This window comes from Thalassophryne amazonica, chromosome 1 (genome assembly GCF_902500255.1).
Source record: "Thalassophryne amazonica chromosome 1, fThaAma1.1, whole genome shotgun sequence".
NCBI classification, from domain to species: Eukaryota; Metazoa; Chordata; class Actinopteri; order Batrachoidiformes; family Batrachoididae; genus Thalassophryne; species Thalassophryne amazonica.
In genome coordinates, this window is record NC_047103.1 from 119,090,353 (window position 1) to 119,114,583 (window position 24,231).

The following is a 24,231-nucleotide window of genomic DNA, read 5'->3' on the forward strand; positions in this document are numbered from 1 at the left end:
GTAAATTCCACTGGGACCGTCCTGGGATTTGGGGCTACAGACTGACCCTGGAGACTCTTGTCTTCTGATATCTCAGCTCTTTGTAGAGGGTTCTTACATCTTTTAATGTAAAGTCATAAACAGATCTCTGAAATGTTGATTGCTGTCTCTAGAACAGTCTCCATTTATGTCACATTTCCACACAGAGCGATGTGGTTATTAAACTGGAGAAATGGTATGCTGGCTGGTTTGAGTAGACAAAAAGCTCATGGTCATGCTAAACAGTCCAACAATACCAAACGTGTCTACATAAAATTTTTATATTCAAAGTCATGGCTATTTTTACTGAAGCTACAAAATCTCCACACTGACCAGAGCAGCAGCCACCCCCAACATCACCCCCACCTCATCACTGAGCCCAAGGAATGAGTCCTTGCTCTGGGATCTAAAGCTGCGGTCACATGTTGAAGGCAGAAAAACAATGGCTCTGTTATGGCACAATTAGGGTGGGGGGAAGATATCCTCTGATAGCTTCCTCCCCGGGTGGAAGCTATCCGGGGGGGGGAGTTATACTGTTACACCGGGTGCACTGTATCTATTGTTACAGATAATCTGTTAAAAATAATCCAACTTTAATCCATTTTAATTAGTGCAGCAGGGGCAGTATTGCATTCGCTCTACCATACTGTTGTGGGGAAAAGGGAGCTGAGCCAAAAGACGAAGTTCTCGATCTACTGGTCAATCTTTGTTCCTACTCTCATCTATGGTCATGAGGGTTGGGTCATGACCGAAAGAACTAGATCATGGAGGGTGGCAGTTGTCTCCTTTAGAGATAGGGTGAGAAGTTCGGTCATCCGTGGGGACCTCTGAGTAGAGCCGCTGCTCCTTCGCATTGAAAGGAGCCAGCTGAGGTGGTTCAGGCATCTGGTAAGGATACTTCCTGGGTGCCTCCCTAGGGAGGTGTTCAAGGCACGTCCATCTGGAAGGAGACCGCAGGGAAGACCCAGGACTAGGTGGAAACAGTAGATCTCCACACTGGCCTGGGAACGCCTCAGGATCCCCAGTCAGAGGTGGTCAATGTCCTGCAACACCCGGATTTCCACCACTACGAGCGGGCTGACTATCACCTCAGCAGGCCACCTTTATTTCATTGTTTAGTGTTAGTAAATCTCCTTTCGTTCATATTCCATCTTGTTTCTTGCTCCATTGCATTTAAGTCCATCGGCAAGTACCGGTCTGTTCCCGTCTGGACCCCTAACCCTAACAATGTGAGCTTCAAACCGGCTCTTCAGAAAACCTACGTGTGAAGTTACGGAGGGTTTGTCCAGTCGCTTCATGGCAACTGGCTGATGCATCTGGGCTTGACCCTTGACCCACCAACAAACATCCTGAGGTCACACAGTGAACGTTGTTGTGGATCTTTGTTGTTGGTACCATTTGTAGTTTGGACAAACATAATTTCTTCTGTGGAATTACAGTCTTAGTAAAAAATACTTTTTTCATAAAGTCTTTATAATGATCAAAAATGACATATAATAAACAAATCAGGCTCACATACACATTTTTTTGTAATGATTCTCTTTATTCTCCAAAACAAATTTACAAAATGAATTAAATGTCATCTTGTATAAAAAGTCTTTGTGCTGTGACTGCTGAAGAAACTGGAAAGGTTGTTGATTGAAGCGTCTCCAATCACAGCCAGTGAACCCTGGAACTTTTTTTTTTTTTTTTTGCTGACCTTCAATATGTCAGTGAATGATGCATCATCTCAGGGTCCATCTGGATGGATACAGACTTTTCAGCAGCGAACATTTCCATGGTCTGGAGGTAGCGAAGTCTCAGAGCAGACGGAGAGTCGCCGAGCTCCACAGAGGCCTCCTTCAGCATCTGAGAGGCTCTGATCTCCCCCTCTGCAGCGATCACCTGAAAAAGGAGCCAGTTAGAGACACAATAGGTGAATAAAGAGCCCACAGGGTGAGGAGTGGCTGCACACACAACATGGATGTGGGTAAAAAGTGTCAGATGAAGAAAGCTGTGAGAACTGACGGCTCTCAAACACTTTACCTTGGCTGCCACAATCTTCTGCAGCTGCTGGTCCTTAACGTTCAGAGTCTTTATCTGAAGCTGCTCCACCTGGACCCCTGAGATGTCTGCAGCATCATCCAGAGTGCACTGAGAGGACAGAAGCACACGGTCCGATTTACTCACAGTGACCAAGAGTTCAGTCCAGAAGCTTTCAAAACGCTCCATCATCAACAACATATTTAGAAGATGATCACATCTCCTCACAGCACTTCAGCATCACACCAACAAAGTCAACAAACACTTCAAAAAATACACAACTGAACTGAAAAGAAAAACAATCTCCCACTCAGCAAAATGAATTCAGTTTGTCTGTCAATCAGAAACATTTTGAAACAGAGCTCTAAAACTTTAAAGGTGTTACATTGTGCAAAAACAGTTTTTATAAACATTTTACGGTTAAATATTCTACAACTGATTTTATGACACTAGATGTTGCATAAAACCACCAGCATCTCAGAACATAACAGCGACTTCTCTTTGACCACACCCCCATCTGGAAAAAGTCAGACCCTTGTTGGCTCGAGTCCGACCACATTCTTGGTCAGAGGCCTTTTTAACTTTTGAACACTATGTACAGTCTAAATCTATATCCAAAAATTACTCGGCCTTCAAGAATAACTTCACATTCAGCTACTCTCATTGATAATATATTTACAAATGATATCGATACCAAAACACTAAGTGGCTTATTAATTAATGATATTAGTGACCATTTACCAATTTTTATAGTAACTGATTTGAAGTTTAATAAAAAATGTACTGAGAAAAAACAATATTGCAAGCGCCTGCAATCTGAAGAAGCTATCACTGCCTTAAAAAATGATTTACTTTTACAGGATTGGAATCCCATTTACTATAAGCAAGATGCGAATTTAGCATATTCCAAATTTGAAAACATATTTCTCAATATATATAACAAAAATTGTCCAATTATACAGTATAATAAAAATAATAACCATAAAGCTAATCCATGGATAACAAAAGATCTTCAAAAGGCTTGTAAAAAGAAAAATAGGCTATACAGAGAATTCATTAAATGTAAATCAAGAGAGGCAGAGGTTAAATATAAGGACTATAAAAATAAACTAACAACTATTATGCGGAACTGTAAAAAAATCATACTTTGGAAAAATACTAAACGATAATAAAAACAATATAAAGGAAAGGTGAAAAATACTGAATAGTATTATAGCAAATAAACCCAAATCAAATAACTATCCACCATACTTTACTTATGACAACAAAGATGAATATAACATGTGCCCAGTAGTGAATAGTTTCAATAAATTTTTTGCTAATGTTGGGCCAGATCTGGCAGCTTAAATTCCACACAGTATATGGGAAAATCAGCAATTAATCACCAGAAATCCGCACACAATGTTTCTCAGCCCAGTAGATGAAAGGGAAATTATTAACATAGTTAGTACATGTAAAAGTAAAAAGTCAACGGATCATAATGAGATACATATGTCCTTAGTAAAGCAAATAATTACTGAAACTGCAAAACCATTATCATATATTTTTAACAAATCATTTCAAACTGGGATTGTTCCTAACAGTATGAAAGTGGCAAAAGTGGCAAAAGTGATACCTTTATTCAAATCTGGTAGCAAGCATATTTTACTAACTAGAGGCCTGTGTCTCTATTGTCACAATTTTCAAAGATACTGGAAAAACTTTACAACAGCACAATAAAATATATAAAAATAGCACAAAAAAACAGCACAAAAAAAAAAAAATTTATAGATCGACACAACTTGCTTGATGAAAGTCAATATGGTTTTAGAGCAAAAAGGTCCACGACACTGGCATTGCTCGATTCCATAGAAGAGATCAATAAACATGTGGACCAAAGGGTAATAGTTGCAGGTTTATTTATTGACTTAAGAAAGGCTTTTGACACAATTGATCACAATATATTATTTCAAAAGTTGGAACTGTATGGGATCAGAGGGGTTGCTCTGAGTTGGATTAAGCTACTTACAAAACCGAAAGCAGTTTGTTAAACTCAGGGAATACTGTTCTTCATATCTGGACATCATTTGTGGGCTACCACAGGCCCAAAATTATTTATTTTATACATTAATGATTTATGTAAATTCTCAGATCTGGTTAAAACTGTGCTCTTTGCAGATGACACAAACCTGTTTTGCTCAGAGGAAAATCTGCAACAATTATTATCTGATTTAGGAACAGAAACGATAAAGTTAAAGAGATGGTTTGATATTAACAAATTATCATTAAATTTGTCTAAAACTAAATTGATGTTATTTGGAAATTATAAAAAAGACATACAAATTCAGTTAAATATACATGGAGTAAACATAGAGTGTGTCAAAGAGAATAAGTTTTAGGTGTCATTATTGATGAAAAAATTAACTGGAAAACTCATATTCAACATATTCAAATGAAGGTATCAAAAAGTATTGCAGTATTAAATAAAGCATGTTCTTGATTGCAGAGCACTACATACTCTCTATTGTTCATTGGTTGCACCCTACTTGACTTATTGCGCTGAAGTTTGGGGCAACAATTACAAAACTACATTGCAACCATTATTCATTCTTCAAAAAAGAGCATTAAGGACAATTCATAATGCAGGTTATCGAGACCACACCAACCCACTGTTTATTAAATCTCAAATATTAAAATTTAATGATATGATTTCGTTCAAGACTGTTCAATTAATGCACAAAGTGAAAAATAAACAAGTGCCATTTAGAATTCAAAAATATTTTACTGAGAGAGAAGGCAAATATAATTTATGGGGCTTGTATCATTTTAAAATTGCTGGCACTCGGACGACCAGAAAAGGTTTCTTTGTCTCCATGTGTGGCCCTAGATTATGGAATAACCTGACAGATGAACTCAGACGATGTCCAAATATCAATCAGTTTAAAAATCATTATAAAAAAATGATGTTTTCAAGATATGTAGCTAATGAAGTACGATGAGTTTTGTGTTGTCAGTTGTAATTGTGAACTTGTTCAGTAACATTCGTGTATGTGCATGTATGTATATGTGTATGTATATGTATATATATGTATGTATGTATGTATGTATGTATGTATGTATGTGTGTGTGTGTGTGTAATTATGTATGTATGTGTAGGTGTATGTTGGTGTGTGTATACATGTATACTGTATATGTATGTAAATATGTATGTAGACAAAGACACAGTGTTCACTTGATATGTTTATGATAATGGGATTTGAGTTTGTGTTGTTAAATGTGTAATTATGTATGTATTATGTATGGGTGTTTTTCTGTATCTGTTAGCTGTTTAATCTGCGCAGTTAGATTGATCTAGTTATCTAGATTACGATTTGTTTCCCAGTGTAATCTTTACGTGCCTTAACTAAAGCACTCCTTCTGCTGAATCACCTCTAAATTATTTACACATTATTCACTTTGCGTGTTTTTAGGAATCCGCTAGCTTAGCATAGCTACTAGCTCTTAGCCGATTTAGCATGGCGGCTTCTCCTGTCTGTCCTGCACTTTTCTGCTCTGGGTGTGAAATGTTTAGTTATTCCTCGGCCTCCTTTAGCAGTAACGGTACTTGTAATAAGTGTAGCTTATTCGTAGCTTTGGAGGCCAGGCTGGGCGAATTGGAGACTCGGCTCCGCACCGTGGAAAATTCTACAGCTAGCCAGGCCCCTGTAGTCGGTGCGGACCAAGGTAGCTTAGCCGCCGTTAGTTTCCCCCTGGCAGATCCCGAGCAGCCGGGAAAGCAGGCTGACTGGGAGACTGTGAGGAGGAAGCATAGCCCTAAACAGAAGCCCCGTGTACACCCCCAACCCGTTCACATTTCTAACCGTTTTTCCCCACTCGACGACACACCCGCCGAGGATCAAACTCTGGTTATTGGCGACTCTGTTTTGCGAAATGTGAAGTTAGCGACACCAGCAACCATAGTCAATTGTCTTCCGGGGGCCAGAGCAGGCGACATTGAAGGAAATTTGAAACTGCTGGCTAAGGCTAAGCGTAAATTTGGTAAGATTGTAATTCATGTCGGCAGTAATGACACCCGGTTACGCCAATCGGAGGTCACTAAAATTAACATTAAATCGGTGTGTAACTTTGCAAAAACAATGTCGGACTCTGTAGTTTTCTCTGGGCCCCTCCCCAATCAGACCGGGAGTGACATGTTTAGCCGCATGTTCTCCTTGAATTGCTGGCTGTCTGAGTGGTGTCCAAAAAATGAGGTGGGCTTCATAGATAATTGGCAAAGCTTCTGGGGAAAACCTGGTCTTGTTAGGAGAGACGGCATCCATCCCACTTTGGATGGAGCAGCTCTCATTTCTAGAAATCTGGCCAATTTTCTTAAATCCTCCAAACCGTGACTATCCAGGGTTGGGACCAGGAAGCAGAGTTGTAGTCTTATACACCTCTCTGCAGCTTCTCTCCCCCTGCCATCCCCTCATTACCCCATCCCCGTAGAGACGGTGCCTGCTCCCAGACTACCAATAACCAGCAAAAATCTATTTAAGCATAAAAATTCAAAAAGAAAAAATAATATAGCACCTTCAACTGCACCACAGACTAAAACAGTTAAATGTGGTCTATTAAACATTAGGTCTCTCTCTTCTAAGTCCCTGTTGGTAAATGATATAATAATTGATCAACATATTGATTTATTCTGCCTAACAGAAACCTGGTTACAGCAGGATGAATATGTTAGTTTAAATGAGTCAACACCCCCGAGTCACACTAACTGTCAGAATGCTCGTAGCACGGGCCGGGGCGGAGGATTAGCAGCAATCTTCCATTCCAGCTTATTAATTAATCAAAAACCCAGACAGAGCTTTAATTCATTTGAAAGCTTGACTCTTAGTCTTGTCCATCCAAATTGGAAGTCCCAAAAACCAGTTTTATTTGTTATTATCTATCGTCCACCTGGTCATTACTGTGAGTTTCTCTGTGAATTTTCAGACCTTTTGTCTGACTTAGTGCTTAGCTCAGATAAGATAATTATAGTGGGCGATTTTAACATCCACACAGATGCTGAGAATGACAGCCTCAACACTGCATTTAATCTATTATTAGACTCTATTGGCTTTGCTCAAAAAGTAAATGAGTCCACCCACCACTTTAATCATATCTTAGATCTTGTTCTGACTTATGGTATGGAAATAGAAGACTTAACAGTATTCCCTGAAAACTCCCTTCTGTCTGATCATTTCTTAATAACATTTACATTTACTCTGATGGACTACCCAGCAGTGGGGAATAAGTTTCATTACACTAGAAGTCTTTCAGAAAGCGCTGTAACTAGGTTTAAGGATATGATTCCTTCTTTATGTTCCCTAATGCCATATACCAACACAGTGCAGAGTAGCTACCTAAACTCTGTAAGTGAGATAGAGTATCTCGTCAATAGTTTTACATCCTCATTGAAGACAACTTTGGATGCTGTAGCTCCTCTAAAAAAAGAGAGCTTTAAATCAGAAGTGCCTGACTCCGTGGTATAACTCACAAACTCGTAGCTTAAAGCAGATAACCCGTAAGTTGGAGAGGAAATGGCGTCTCACTAATTTAGAAGATCTTCACTTAGCCTGGAAAAAGAGTCTGTTGCTCTATAAAAAAGCCCTCCGTAAAGCTAGGACATCTTTCTACTCATCACTAATTGAAGAAAATAAGAACAACCCCAGGTTTCTTTTCAGCACTGTAGCCAGGCTGACAAAGAGTCAGAGCTCTATTGAGCTGAGTATTCCATTAACTTTAACTAGTAATGACTTCATGACTTTCTTTGCTAACAAAATTTTAACTATTAGAGAAAAAATTACTCATAACCATCCCAAAGACGTATCGTTATCTTTGGCTGCTTTCAGTGATGCCGGTATTTGGTTAGACTCTTTCTCTCCGATTGTTCTGTCTGAGTTATTTTCATTAGTTACTTCATCCAAACCATCAACATGTTTATTAGACCCCATTCCTACCAGGCTGCTCAAGGAAGCCCTACCATTATTTAATGCTTCGATCTTAAATATGATCAATCTATCTTTGTTAGTTGGCTATGTACCACAGGCTTTTAAGGTGGCAGTAATTAAACCATTACTTAAAAAGCCATCACTTGACCCAGCTATCTTAGCTAATTATAGGCCAATCTCCAACCTTCCTTTTCTCTCAAAAATTCTTGAAAGGGTAGTTGTAAAACAGCTAACTGATCATCTGCAGAGGAATGGTCTATTTGAAGAGTTTCAGTCAGGTTTTAGAATTCATCATAGTACAGAAACAGCATTAGTGAAGGTTACAAATGATCTTCTTATGGCCTCGGACAGTGGACTCATCTCTGTGGTTGTTCTGTTAGACCTCAGTGCTGCTTTTGATACTGTTGACCATAAAATTTTATTACAGAGATTAGAGCATGCCATAGGTATTAAAGGCACTGCGCTGCGGTGGTTTGAATCATATTTGTCTAATAGATTATAATTTCTTCATGTAAATGGGGAATCTTCTTCACAGACTAAAGTTAATTATGGAGTTCCACAAGGTTCTGTGCTAGGACCAATTTTATTCACTTTATACATGCTTCCCTTAGGCAGTATTATTAGACGGTATTGCTTAAATTTTCATTGTTACGCAGATGATACCCAGCTTTATCTATCCATGAAGCCAGAGGACACACACCAATTAGCTAAACTGCAGGATTGTCTTACAGACATAAAGACATGGATGACCTCTAATTTCCTGCTTTTAAACTCAGATAAAACTGAAGTTATTGTACTTGGCCCCACAAATCTTAGAAACATGGTGTCTAACCAGATCCTTACTCTGGATGGCATTACCCTGACCTCTAGTAATACTGTGAGAAATCTTGGAGTCATTTTTGATCAGGATATGTCATTCAAAGCGCATATTAAACAAATATGTAGGACTGCTTTTTTGCATTTACGCAATATCTCTAAAATCAGAAAGGTCTTGTCTCAGAGTGATGCTGAAAAACTAATTCATGCATTTATTTCCTCTAGGCTGGACTATTGTAATTCATTATTATCAGGTTGTCCTAAAAGTTCCCTAAAAAGCCTTCAGTTAATTCAAAATGCTGCAGCTAGAGTACTGACGGGGACTAGAAGGAGAGAGCATATCTCACCCATATTGGCCTCTCTTCATTGGCTTCCTGTTAATTCTAGAATAGAATTTAAAATTCTTCTTCTTACTTATAAGGTTTTGAATAATCAGGTCCCATCTTATCTTAGGGACCTCATAGTACCATATCACCCCAATAGAGCGCTTCGCTCTCAGACTGCAGGCTTACTTGTAGTTCCTAGGGTTTGTAAGAGTAGAATGAGGGGCAGAGCCTTCAGCTTTCAGGCTCCTCTCCTGTGGAACCAGCTCCCAATTCAGATCAGGGAGACAGACACCCTCTCTACTTTTAAGATTAGGCTTAAAACTTTCCTTTTTGCTAAAGCTTATAGTTAGGGCTGGATCAGGTGACCCTGAACCATCCCTTAGTTATGCTGCTGTAGACATAGACTGCTGGGGGGTTCCCATGATGCACTTTTTCTTTCTCTTTTTGCTCTGTATGCACCACTCTGCATTTAATCATTAGTGATCGATCTCTGCTCCCCTCCACAGCATGTCTTTTTCCTGGTTCTCTCCCTCAGCCCCAACCAGTCCCAGCAGAAGACTGCCCCTCCCTGAGCCTGGTTCTGCTGGAGGTTTCTTCCTGTTAAAAGGGAGTTTTTCCTTCCCACTGTAGCCAAGTGCTTGCTCACAGGGGGTCGTTTTGACCGTTGGGGTTTTACATGATTATTGTATGGCCTTGCCTTACAATATAAAGCGCCTTGGGGCAACTGTTTGTTGTGATTTGGCGCTATATAAAAAAATTGATTGATTGAAATGTGTTTGTAGCATGGCCCAAGCAGAGGGTCACCCCTTAGAGTCTGGTCTGCTTGAGGTTTCTTCCTCAATACATCAGAGGGAGTTTTTCCTTACCACTGTCGCCTGTGTGCTTGCTCTGGGGGTTGGTAATGAGTATATATGTATGTTTGTATGTATATAAGGGGTGGCCGTTTATAAGCTTTGCTTCTGCTCACCCCCTTTTTGGTCACACATGTCACTGTGGAATTGTCTTGTGTATCAGTTTTTGTTATTGACGAGTTGCGTGCCAAAATTAATAAGTTCAAGTTCAACATGGTTTCTTAGGGGAGGAAAGTCACTAATATTGAGATTCATAAAACAGATCCACACAAATGAACTAATTTATCAATGAAAATAATGCATTCATATTAATTTGAGCTTTTGTGTGTCAACAAACTTTATCATCTTAAATCTGAAGAGTTTTATCATTTGGACTCAACCAACAACATAAACATCTGACAAAAGAAAAAAACACACTTTTTAATCAGACTGTGAAGCAGGATGTTGAAAAATAGAAAATGTTGATGAAACAGAAAAAACTTAAAGATTGTGTGAAAACATTTGACACTGTACTTGTGCTGTGGACTTCAGTCCGAGTGATTCTTGTGTACCTGTATCTGGTCCCTGATCTGGTCCCACTGTGACAAGATCTCAGACACAGTCTTTGTACCCAGGATGGTGGTGATGGTGCTCTGAGCCAGGATCTCCATCACATCATCAACATCTGTGACGTTGGTCACGGCCTTGGTGGCGTCTTTGACCCGGTAGTACACCACACTGTGAACCCTCATCGTCACAAAATCCTTGGTCAGAACCTGAGACCAGCAGAGGGAGATCAGGTTTTGAAAAAATGTCCTCAGAGAATATTTCAGAGAAATTTCAAGGCAGCAATGAAAGACATCAGAGGGCTGATTCAGACCCTGGATGCTCCACAAACCACAATATAAATGTACAAGTAGATATACATCTGTCTGTAATGGTGTTTTTCACTTTGGATGACTTCTGACATAAAGAATATAAAGTAGTGATGATGGACCGTCAGGCTGCAGGCTACAACAAACAGCTCTCAGAGGTCAAAAAACCTTTTTGATAAAGTGTTTCACAAACATGTTCAAAGAATTTCATTTCTGAAATTTTGCATGACTGACAGCTCGGGTCAGGAACGTGCACGTGGTTACATTTTGTTCTCTATCAACAGGATTTGATCAAACTTGGAGGAAACTGTTTAAAAAAGGGGAACATGTCACATTTTGATCTGAATGTGAATCCAGGAGATAAAAGTCATTTTTTCAACAATATGAGACAAAGTGTTTTAATATTTGTTGTCAGTAACTCAAACACTAGTGCACATTTTACGATGAAAAAAGTGGAGGACTTATGTGTCACATGACTCCAGATGCAGATCCTGATTTGTCCACTAAAATATGAAATGACCCACCACTAATTGCAACAGAATGTATTTTTTCACCAGGAGTGCAGAATGGTCTACTATATGACATAGTAAAAGTCCCAAATGCAAGAGGTGGAACAGTGCTAAATTTGCATATTAAAAAAAATGCTCTCTTGTTGCCCCTAGTACACTTAGAATGACAATCTTGGGGTCTAAATTGACATTTTTTGTGGCCAGGGAATACAATGTAACCATGCTTAAATGTTTAAGACAAGGCCCTAATTAACATATTTCAAAATGGTCACCAAAATTATCAAAATATCCATAATTCTACAATAAGGGCACCTAGAGGGACAATCTTGGGGTCTAAAATTACATTTTGGGGGCTAATACAATACAACCATTTTCAAACCTTTAAACTGGGGCCCTAATTAACACAATACTATTTAAATGTCTGCCTAAATGATCACGTTATCCATATTGCTGCAATAAGGGCATCTAGAGGGACAATTGCGGTCTGTAAAGTGACATTTTTGGGGCCAAGTAACACAGTGAAATATCTAAGCTAGGGCTTCAATTAACACATTTTGAAATGGCTGCTAAATCATTATAATATTGCAGTTTTCTCTATCTTAACTAACCAACTCCAATTAAATAATAAAGTGTTGTATGTGTGGTGGAAGTGTAATGGGCTTTTTCATTTCAGACTGAATAAAGATGGATGAGTTCCAGTGCAAGAAAGTGTTAGAAAGTCAAGCCAGTGCAAAACTTACAACAAAAGGATGTGAAAGCATTCAGAAACCCAGTGAGGCAAGAGGCGTAGTGACAATAACAGTGCCTGGACAAAATGCGCACATAGAATATTGCAAAGAACATTGTAGGCAGTCCAACATTGAGGCTCCTAACCGCAAAAGAGGAAATGAAGCTTCTGAGGAGAGGACACATAAACTGAGGTCTGCTGAAAAGCCATTTGACAATGAGAGAAATTGTCTTTTTTGTGGAACTGGAGATATTTATGATGGCAACAAGAAGGATTTCATCCTCACACCTGTCAGGACATTATTTAATTATTTTTTTTTATTATTTGACTAGGTTAGTCCCATTGAGATCGAGATCTCTTTTGCAAGGAAGACCTGAACAATTAAACAGTTTTCAAGTCACCTAACCTGCATGTCTTTAAATGTGGGAGGAAACCAGACCACCCGGAGGAAACGTACGCAAACACGAGGAGAACATGCAAACTCCACACAGAAAGGCCACAAGTGGGAGTCGAACCCACGACCTTCTTGCTGTGATGCAACAGTGATAACCACTAAGCCACCGTGCTGCCCGTATGACTTCAAAATTACAGCCTTAGTTGCATGTGAGGACAGAAAGGATGGCTGGAGTCTTAAGGTGAAGCCATGACTTAGTTTGTCTCTGATTCAGCAGATGCTCCATATGACCAGGACTGTAATGTGAACTTTAGAACGGGTAAGCAGATATTTAAAAAAATATATCCCTGATGATGCAAGTACCGGGCATTTTAAACTTGGTCGACCACAAGATACAGTACAAGCAGAGGCTTTTTCAAAGATCATGGAATATCTGCAACAAAGTGATGATAAGCAGACTGCAGTCAATGACCTGATTGAGAAAATGGAAAGCTACCTGGCTGGCACAGATAGTACAGCATATGGCTTTACTCACATGAAAGAACAGACAAAGAAACACTTTGGAAATGAGATAATAATCACTGAAATCAATGGCAAGAAAAAATGTGGTTACAATGTGGAATACTGCCGCAACAATTCTGCATGATTCCTGTGCATCACCAAAACAAACATGCCCTGATCTTGAGAAGAAGAGAATAGTAGAAACGGCTGCAAAGTTAATCAAGAATGACATATAGTCAATTGTTCAAGAGACAGATAGTTATCCTGAAAGCAAAGAAATGGATTCCTTGGATCAAACCAACTCTTTCCTTCCCAAGTCTCTTCAAACTTTACTTGACAACATATTCACAAGTAAGGAAGGGAATAGTTAATGTGGTTTCTATGGTATTAAAAACCAAGTGTATTCATTGATAGGTGTACTCTTTGTGATATTTCATATTTACGGAATACCACATATTGAGGCTTCATTATTTAAGTACAATTTTACACAAAGTCCTATTCCATGCAAGGAAATACAAACATGCCACTGAAAGTGTTGATATATGTTGCAGAAGTTTAACCCTATACATCTGTAAATGTATTCAGAAAGTATATAAGGAAATAAAATGTAATGAAACCTGAATTACATTTTTATTCATTAGTAAATTATCCAAATACATGGCAAGATCAATTCTTTGTCAGTTATTCATACATTTATAGCTTAACTGTACTAAAGAGAATGAGTATATATGGAGCACATGCCCACAAAATGCATCAGATTCCCCTGAATTAGGTATTGTTCCACTTGGATGTTAGGAGACTTTTAGTGTGTTATTCTAGAGGCATTTTACACCCATTAATGAAGAAATAAATGATGTTGCAATTAGTGGGAGGTTGACCTCCTATTTTTCATAGATTTACTGGACTAGATGTAGTGATTTGTTGGACCTTGATGTAAGTACAGTTTGTGTTCCAATGAGTGCTGCTGTAGTCTGAATGTTCTCTTAGTTTCTGGGAAAGTGACAGATACTGGATGTGTTGTGTGCACGTGCTCATGTACGTGTCTGACCTCTTGTTGTTGGAGGGTGAAGACGACGGTTCGTATGTCGACTCTGATCAGACGATCTGTGCACGGCAGGACGAACACCAACCCTGTGACATCAAAACAAAGTTATGAAGTCAAAGTAGGACAGGATGGTTTCTTCTTCGTGGCTCTTTTCCACTGGATGCACTGTGACTGTTCACACTGAAAAACAACATTCTGCTTTATGACCATTGATTGTTGTTTTCTGACCTGGTCCTTTGGCTTTCGGCAAAATGTGTCCCAGGCGAATGACGACGCCGCTCTCGTACTTGTGGATGATCTGTGTGCAGAGAAACAACACAGAGCGTCAGTGCTGGAGAATTTAAAAACGCTGAATAAAGATGATGAGAAACAATGAATCCTGCAGCCTGACAACGACTGTCAATCTTCTGAAGATCAGCCCGGCTGATCACGTGCACCAAATGTCTGTGAAACACTGAAAATGATCAGCAACTGACCTTCAAGCACCTCCAGATAGAGACGGGCAGAGTGATGAGCAGCAGGAGGTAGGACAGGAGGAGCAGCAGCCAGTCCCACCAGCTCATGGAGCCATCTGGAGTCTCTGAGACTGAAAGAAGGACAATCAAAAGAAACAGATTCAGCTCATCTGTGGTGTAATCAGTGAAGAAAGGCTTCAAAGACAACTTTAAAGATTCACAAAACCTTCAAAAAAAGTAATTTTTAAATTAAATAAATGAAGTGTTACCTGTTTGGTGTCTTCGCTGTCTTTCTTCTTCCATTTCAGTTCAGATGTTGACAATCACAGCTGAAATAAAATGTTCTTGATCAATGAGAGAGCAGTGAAACTGACTGTGCAGCTTCCAACAGAGAAAATGAACTTTCAGCGATGATGCATCTGATACAAAGACTCCAGATCTTTGCTCTTTGCTGATGTCACAAAGCTCAACCATGTGACTGATGATGTTTGAGCTGTTTCCTTTGGGAGGTGGTCATGTGATCAAATCAGTACATTTAAACACTGAATCAAATAAATTAAGCAATAAATTGGAAATGTTAATGTGTCATCACCTGACTTGTTTAAAAAGAAAACTGGCTGTAAAAGTGATGATTTGTGTTCACTGTAATTTTCTGTTAAACTTCAGTGCATTTTTGTCCTGATTTATGTTTATAAACCAAACACTTGTGGGGTGGCAGATAATACAGCTGTAAAATACGAAAACAAGAAAGAGAAGCAGTTGATCAAAAAAAAAAAAAAAAAAAAACGAAAACTGAATTTTAACCTCTTAAGCTTTGTTAAATGTAATTTCAATAAAATAATTGAATATTAAAATGGGACAAAAATAAAATAAACTGTCATAAATGCAAACAGCCTGACAGACTTAATTACAGAAGATGATCAATAAGATCAGCAAACTACCGGACAAGTTTGTATCAAATATTAAGGGAATAAATCCTGTTTGCAGTGATGCCCAAAGTGATGAGCTGGACGAGCGTTTGTTACTTTTAAACAACTATTAAATCTGTGTCCCTTTAAGAATCAAGTTCAGTTGATAATTAAAACTAATTTCATTAACTGGTACGACAGTTTTGGTTTTTGTTACAGTTTGAACGCAGCTTCCATCCGAACAAACGCTCCGCTAACGAATGAACCAACGCACTGCTTTGAAATGTGTGTCGAGTAGCTTTATGAAGCTTCGATCATTGTGACGTCAGAGCGCACCGACGTTACAAAAAGTAGACGCCGCGCCGTGGTGGCCGCCATCTTGGAATGGTCATCCGACACATAGACGTTATAAAGGGTTGACGCCGCATTGGCTGCTGGGCCGCGAGCAATGCGGCCGCCATCTTAGATAGGTCATCGTTATGATTCTATCACAGGGCACAGTGAAGGATTGATTTTATATTCTTGTTTATTTTTTTTTAGCTTTCTATAATAACGTTGGTTTGTTCTTTGTTATTTTCTCTGTTCTGTAAAGTGTCTTTTAGCACTGTGTAAAGCGCTATATAAATAGAATGTATTATAATAATGGTGCTGAGAGCTGCAGAGAGCTCTGCAAACAGTCCTCTTTTAGGGATTTTAGTTGTAAAACTTTCACGAGCGAGTTTGTAAATGTGTAAATATGGTTTGGGGCGGGACGTCACGTTCTTGTGTTAATTTGACAATTTACATTTACATTTTATTCTCTCTGCTTTGTACAGCCTTCCTCTCTCTGTCTTGATATGAATGATATTGATACTCTATATAGGATTTGTATATATTATGCTTTTCTCTGATGTATAACATTTATCTATTATATATATATATATATATATATATATATATATATATATATATATAATAGATGAAAGTTATATATCAGAGAAAATTACAATATATATAAATCATACATAGAGTATCAATATCATTCATACATGTATAAAAAGGTAGATATCAGAAAATGATAATATATAAATAACACAGCATATCAATATACTTCATATCAGGACAGAGAGTTCCAAGGCTGTACAAAGACAGAGAATAAAATGTAATGTAAATGTAAATTGTCAAATTAACACAAGAACATGACGTCCCGCCCCAAACCATATTTACACATTTACAAACTCGCCCGTGAAAGTTTTACAACTAAAATCCCTAAAAGAGGACTGTTTGCAGAGCTCTCTGCAGCTCTCAGCACCATTATTGTACTGTACAACTGTAATACTAATAACAATAATGCATTAAATTTATAGAGTACTTTACATAGTGCTAAAAGACACTTTACAAAACAGAGGAAAATAACAAAGAACAAAGCAACTTTATTATAGAAAGATTAAAAATAAACAAGAATATAAAATCAAACCTTTACTGTGCTCCAAGATGGCGGCCGCATTTCTTGCGCTTCAGTAACCAGTGCGGCCTCTGCTCTTTATTATATTATGGAAGTTCTGATTCGACACACGTTTCAAAGCAGTGCACTGTGCGGAGATTCACGCTGAAAAAAAGACAAACAAACAAAAACAAACTCGTTTTCCTTCGCTAAATTACTTTTAAATCGAAACTGATGCTCGATTTAAGTTTAATAGCTGTTTCAACTATTAACAGTCGCTCATCTAGAAATCGCAATTTGGCATCACTGTTGACTTAACTAGTTTAGTGCTTTCATTGGCTACCCACCTTAAATAAGAACCTCTACTTCGACTTGGTCCCTATGAAAGATTAACTATTGTGAGTAAATTGAATTATAAACAGTAATTTTCGGCCCGATGACAAACTAACTGGATGAAACGCTGCAGGAACCCTCGGTTTGCTGATATCCATAATAAAGTCTGTCAAGCTGTTTGCATGAAAGACTTTTTGTTTTATTTGAGTCCTATTTTAATATTTAATCATTCTATTCAAATGACATTCAACAACTATTGACAGGTTAAAATTCAGGTGTTGTGTGGTTTTATTTGATTTTTATTTATTTTATTAAAACTGCATCTTTTCCGGTATTTACAGCTATAACACGTTATTATTGATTAATCTTTCCCCCCAGTGTCTTAAGGATAAAGAGCCAAAAAAATCTGCACAAAATACTTCTTTGCAGAAGCCAACGTGATTGTTATTTATTATTATTATTATTATTATTATTTTGCCGTCAGCACCCCAGAAACAAGACAGTTCAAAACATTACAGTTCTCAATTATTATAAACAAATTACAGCATATACGTAAACTCTAAACCCATAAACAACCACAGAAAGCAGTGAAATGTCGCCATCTAGTGATGTTATAAAATAACTGCAACATGGGGACCATATGGACACAGGACAGGACCCATTTACGGCTGGATGAACTGCGACACTGTAGATTCAGTGTTTTAGGTCACAGACAGGTATAACGAGCAGGATTCAAAGCCAGGTCTACATATTAGCAGGCCAGCTCCTTAACCACTCAGCTACCTGTTCTAGAAGAATGTATAAGTATGCACAAATCATAATGTTACCCGAGCACATGCGGTTTATGAACTACAATGAAATTTTGAATGAAGTGGGTACAAATTTTGATGATGATTCCCTGTATTTTATTATTTCACATCGAAACATCTGTTTTCTTTGTATCAAAGTGCACCCTATAGTTTCTTCCTGTATTTAGGTTATTTATTTATTTTAATGGCTTGTTGGAAAAATTCGTCAAAACTCGTATTTCAAGTGATAAAAGGGAAATCCTTTTTAGTGTGAAATTTACAACGGCGTTTTGTCTTTTTTCTGCAATTCGGGTTTGGTTAGGGTTTGATGAGCCATTTTTAGCTGTAGGGGGCAGCATTGCACTCTCCTCCCTCTACACCCTGAAGCGACTATGCTTCATACTGCTGCATAGGCGGCGCTAATGCACCTTATTATTTGATATAGCTCTTTTGTAAAAAGCGAAGAAGTAATTTCCTTGTTATGTCAGAAAATACTCTTTTCTCGACGGTATAAAGTATAAAATACTTATTACTCGTCACCCGTCCAGTGAAGGTATTTGCAAGGTTCATTTCGTTGCGCGAATTAACTCTGTTAGCTTGCTAACCAGCTCAGTGCAGTTTGTAGGCTCATGAAGAGCACTGAGTCAGTTTTAAATCGCTATTGTTTTAGACAGAAAGGTTGTGTTAAAAGTCTCAATCGCCATGAAGTAACTTTACGTATTTGTCGGTATAGACAGTAGCCCAGTTCCGGATCACCTTTTTTAAAGTCTCGCTATACGGACCCATAATGCAACTGAATGTCCTTTTATTGTGTATTGTTGTATTGGGTATTTGGATGTTATTTAGCTGAAAAAGTCTGGGTGGAGTAGCGCTTCTACTTAAAGTGTGACGCCACATTATGTGTGGCGCAAACATTTGCCAGAAATGGATCACTTTTGCCGGTTCCGGATCACGACCCTCTGCGTCACTTTGGGTTCATTCCTGGCATCTGGCTGGAGCCCTTCTAATGCAGAATGATACACACTGTGCCCGAGAATGTATTTTGAACACAAAATGATAGAAATTATACTTATTAAATGAGAATTTACTTAGTTTCGAAAGGCGCCGTTATACGTTTTTACGAGCAAAAAAAAAATGAAGCGTGGAGGTGAGATTTCTCCCGAATTAAAAAGTAAAAGCCCACACATTCATGCTCATTCGTGATTTTGAGATGACCCTCAAAGTACACATGGCTCACAACTACAGACACGAGGCTGCTGCTTCAGTGATCCGCAACCGGCAAATTTTCGCGTCGGAGATAAATGCGCACAGCAATTAAACAGCAAGACATAACACACTGACATTTTCTACCCAAGTAAGTAAGTATTTTCCCACTCTAGAACCAAAAACACCGAATGGCTAACTCACCTGCTATGTTTTAGAGATCGTTACTTTAAAATTTGCAGGAACGAGTGAGTAAGAAAAAGCGCGCACACCACAGACACCGGGATGTTTTGATTCCTCTGCTGATCACATGGATGGCTGGATCCAGTCGAGCTTGTGGTCGTTTGTAGACAAAACATCAATCTTTCCATTGGTACCAAGTATTAGCTTATTCGTGCTGATTACAAGAAACAGCGGCGCAAAAACTACAGCAGTGATCTGGAACTGGCAATGATCCGGAACTGGGCAAGTGACTGTAGGTATGGTTGGATTTAAGATTTTAAGCGTTTGGCAGGCTAAAATGGGCGTTTTCATGTGTGAATATCTGCTGTTGCGCTGAACTGATCCCCGTTTGTCTTCTTTTGTCTTTTCTCTTACATATAGTACAGATTACAGACACCGTGATGCAGCAGTCGGAGAATGGCGGCGAGGCGACGGTAGATGTACAGTTTACCGACTTACCGAACGCCCTGATCGCCTGCAAAGTCCCGGAGGATCTGTTCACTGAAAGCAGTCTGAAGGTGAGAACACAGTTCTGACGGTCTGATTTATTCCAACAAAATTGCAGCAGCACCATCCACACAGGATTTCAAACCAGTGACACAATTATTGTCATGTCTCTGTACACCAGCACAATCAAGAGCTGATTAAAACGTAGACTTGCATCTTTAATTCAAGGGGTTCTACACAAATATAGCAACCATTTATACACACAGGCCTTCCAATTGAAACAACTAACATAATTATGAACATGGTCATTGTTAATACTTGGATGGAAATCCTTTGCAGTCATAGACTACCTGAGGTCAGGAAACCGTGGACATCGTGAAATGCCGAGTTTCCTCTCTTGAGATGCTTTGTCAGGCCTTTACTGCAGTCTCCATCTGTTGCTGCTAGTATGTGGGTCTGTCTGACCTCAGTTTTGCAGTCATTAATTGAAAAGCACACAAGCACACTCTATTGGACTAAAGTCAGATGATGGTCTTGCTTGTCACAGGTTTTTCCATCTGCTTGCCTTGAGAAGCTGTTTAGAGACTGACCAGTTAGCCTTTTCGCACTGTCGCTCTCTTCCGGGTTTCCCCCGCGAGGTCAAAGAGCAAGAGGTGTAAACTGCAGTCTCGAGGCATTGTGACTGACTGTGTGGGCAGCGAGAATGACAGACTTTTTTTCCCGTTGGAAGTGTTGATTCCTTGAAAGATTTTTTTTGTGAAAATGTGGTATTGGTGTCCAAGGAAGAAAAACTGAAGCGTATGCTGCACACAAACTGAAAATTCAGGTTTTGCTCGACTTGACCCACTGCCGACCCAGACAGTGTCTATTCGTAAATATAGAATCAGCTGATCACTGTTTCGCTTTGCGGACCTGTATAAATCTTGTGCACTATGTCTTTCCAAGAGTGTGAAATGAATTATTTGTGAAGAATAAAATAAAATTAATCATGGATCTGGTTGGTTGAATGGTGTCTCTAGTAAATAATCTGCCTGGCCCATATCCCTGCATGTTCTGTGTCATTTGGATCAATGTATAATGAACACAGGTGGGATAAAACGCACTGATTTGTATCACAACAGAGCGGCGACAGATTACGCTGCCCTTTTAAAAGATGACAACGGCAATTCATTCCCCGATCCGATATCCAAACTTGAGTCCGGCTGGCTGGATGATAAGAGCGGCATGACTCAGTGGCACTGCTGCGCATGTAACCCGCACACTACTGCACAATTTGCTGGGCCAACGTGACCCGCTGGATGCCGCGTTGTGTGATGCTGTACGCTGCGTTATATAAACTAATTATTTCATAGCGGGTTAATCATTTGCTCTCTGAGATTGGCTGGTAAAACCATCTATAATCACTCCAGAAGCACAGAGGAATTGTCTCCAGCAGCTTTTCTTGTGCGCTTCTTGGGGTGGAGAAAGCGTTTGGGATAATCTCAAAGGTAATTATTTATAATATTTATATTGTAATGGCTTGGTTAAACAGTTGAATTTTCACTCCTTATTAAAAGCATTTGTAAAATTATGTTTATTATGGATTTAGACTGTTGTTTGACTGACGCTGTCACTGACTGACCGAGCGTCTGTTTACGTTTTTATACCTCTGTACCTTTGAATCAACCTGGTCGCACATGCGCATTCCCAGAGTATGAAAAGGCTTATTTGTATATATTTTGTCGGGGGGGGGGGGGGGGGGGGGGGTACCGATATTAGGGAGTAAAATAATTTATGATACTGATACACCTGCTGAGATATACAATGGCAATATGACAATGATTCCTAGCATTTTGTTATAAAACCTTTATGACAAAGGAATGCTATTTAGCCTTCATGTTTTGCAGTATACACGTGAACTTATATCATAATAAATATCACCAACAACCAGCATGCATCAACTTGCCATCATGCTGCCTTCACTCAGATTTGCAGTCATTGTGTCACATCGATCAGCATAAGTATAAAGACTTGCTTTCTATTTTAGCCCTGCCTAGCTGGCAGCATCACAGCCATTTTTCTCTTGTTGCTATAAAACAGCCACTCTGATTGAAAATAAATAGCAGCTCATCGCTTTTCCTTTGTTTCATGTAGCTAATGTGACCAAGAGGTGATGAGGGTCCAAGGGTTGCTTGACTGCATTGTCGACTCAACAATGCTGTTGGGTGGCTCTGCTGGACAACCTGTAATGACACCATTTTCAATATTCAGTGTTTTTCTACATTGTTTATTTGGTATAATAAAAATTTTGCATGTGGAAAAAATAACACCAATACCATTATGTTCATGAAAGGTAGGAATGGGTACCCAAAGCTAGTATTAAATGGGCCCCTGTGCTAAATTATTACAGGCCAAAATATCAGTAAGCTCCGCCTCATAATGATGCCACTTTCAGTATTGGAGAAATTAAGGGAATAAATTTCTCTTCTTTCGAGCCTGTGTGTGCAGAGCTGAAGGCAGGTCTTCTTGTCTCATGTCTTTCTCTTGCTGTTAGCGTGTGTTTGTGTGTGTGCGTGTGTGCGCACACAATCTGGGCAATCTCCTTGATTGATTGATCCATCCATCCATCCATTTTCTTCCGCTTTATCCGGAGTCGGGTCGTGGGGGCAGCAGCTCAAGCAAAGCTGCCCAGACCTCCCGATCCACACACACCTCCCCCAGCTCCTCCGGGGGAACCCCAAGGCGTTTCCAAGCGCCTGGTGGTCGGGCCTTAGCCCATGGGGCCCGGCCGGGCTCAGCCCGAAAGAGCGACGTGGGCCTGCCCTCCTGTGGGTTCACCACCTGCAAAGGGGGCCATGGGGGTCGGGTGCAGAGAGGATTGGGTGGCGGTCGAGGGCGGGTGGCCCGGCGGCCCGGTTCATGCTCACAGCCCCTGGCTGTTGGGACGTGGAATGATTGATTGATTGATTGATTGATTTTTATTTAGTAAGTACATAATATAATTGTAAATACACTAATAAAAATGCATGGATGACAAAAGAAAGTGGAAACTCTTATTTCCATTGTGGTCCATGATGATTTCTTCTGAAGGAGATGAGGCAGAAATGTTCAGCTTTGAGTCAGCTTACAACAGCTGGGCCTGAGTATTCTTTAATCAAATCTATGACATTAATGTACATGTAACTGTTTTAGTTTCAATAAATTTTGTTGTGAATTCATGATTTGGGTGTTACTGTGAGCATAAGTACCTGATTGTCCAATATTTTGGATTGTGATACTGCGATAGCAGTAATACGGCGTGGTGACATTATTCCATTGTCTGGGGAGAACCCTGAGATGAAATCATCCACATAGAGAGACACTTTTAGTGCCTTCACTGCTCTGGGCTGCTTTCTGACATACTGCTTGATGTGTTCTCTTTTTGTGGCACTTAACAGAAACTGGCTGAGTGAAACTCCAAATACTCTGTTCATTCTCATAATGCACAGCTCATCTTTACTGTCCTTGGTTGGAGGCCCGTGTAACCCATAGGAACCTAACAGCATCCTCCTTCCCTTCTCTGCTAGAGCTATCTGTAAGAAAGTCTTAGTGATGTCTGCAGTAAAGGCTATCTGATGGAGTCTGAATTTGATTAGCATATCTAACAGGTTTGGATTGAGGTTTAGCTCAGCCAGTAAACAGTCATTTAGGGAGGGGCAACCTTCCTCATATGATGGCGCATCAAAATCTATTCTGTTTAATTGTTACCTTCTCAAAGAACAGCATGATGTGACATGTATACTCACTCACTCACTCTCAATTTCACTTTTCTTTATTGACAATATTGCCAACAATAACACATAGTAAAATAAAGAATTAATTAAATGACATAATAAACAATAGCAACATTCAGAGATGAATAACAGCTGCATGCTGTTAGACTAGTTGATTATCAAAACAATTGTTTGTGGCAGCCCTAATACCAAACGGCACACTACATACTTCTCAGCCAAAGATGCTTTCATTGAGAAGCAAGAATCTGCCTTTCATTTTGATGGTTCAAAATGCCGCGCGGCATGCACTATGTTTTTGTCATTTAAAACAAAATGACAAAACAACAACAAAAATAATCAATGATTGAGAGTAACTGAATACTCTACACAGAATACAGCTTCAAGTTTAGTGAATCTTTAAAATGTAGGTGACACCAAAAAATGTGCACAAATAATTACTAAAAATGATGAAATGTTGATATTTTAAAAAAGTCCTGAAGAATAAAAGTTGACGATAAGTGCACAGGTGAAGGATAAACAACAGCTGTCTGGAGCCTGCGCTCTATTTCAGCTGCGGCCATATTGTTGCTACATCATCAGGAGAATGACACCTGCTGATTCAAGCCCAAATCAATTATAAACACGGCGGAGGTCGAGCTGTTTTCAGATGATATCCATGTCCAGTCTGAAGGTGATTCTGAAGA

The 24,231-nt window shown here is 39.3% G+C and overlaps 2 protein-coding genes across 3 annotated transcripts in view; one reads left to right on the forward strand and one right to left on the reverse strand.

The window, feature by feature from the left end:
• Positions 1 to 1,652: 1,652 nt before the first annotated feature.
• On the reverse strand, positions 1,653 to 19,487 carry LOC117513556 (erythrocyte band 7 integral membrane protein-like). The gene is made up of 8 exons (XM_034173719.1): positions 19,332 to 19,487; positions 14,742 to 14,801; positions 14,494 to 14,603; positions 14,246 to 14,315; positions 14,021 to 14,103; positions 10,539 to 10,742; positions 2,044 to 2,151; positions 1,653 to 1,902 (listed from the first exon to the last, which is right to left on the reverse strand). Exons 2-8 carry the CDS (start codon positions 14,773 to 14,775, stop codon positions 1,720 to 1,722), a joined length of 792 nt encoding a protein of 263 aa, XP_034029610.1. The 5' UTR covers positions 14,776 to 14,801; positions 19,332 to 19,487; the 3' UTR covers positions 1,653 to 1,719.
• The window catches only part of LOC117513566 (calcipressin-1-like), a 45,482-nt gene continuing 39,734 nt past the window's right edge, over positions 18,484 to 24,231 (forward strand). Inside the window, exons 1-2 of one of the 2 annotated variants that reach the window (XM_034173731.1) lie at positions 18,484 to 18,651; positions 19,736 to 19,867. In XM_034173731.1, coding sequence (XP_034029622.1) covers positions 19,751 to 19,867 — 117 coding nt within the window. In that variant the 5' untranslated portion in view covers positions 18,484 to 18,651; positions 19,736 to 19,750. Of the gene's footprint in view, positions 18,652 to 19,730; positions 19,868 to 24,231 lie in introns of both variants that reach the window. The other variant, XM_034173739.1, reaches the window with a different exon arrangement.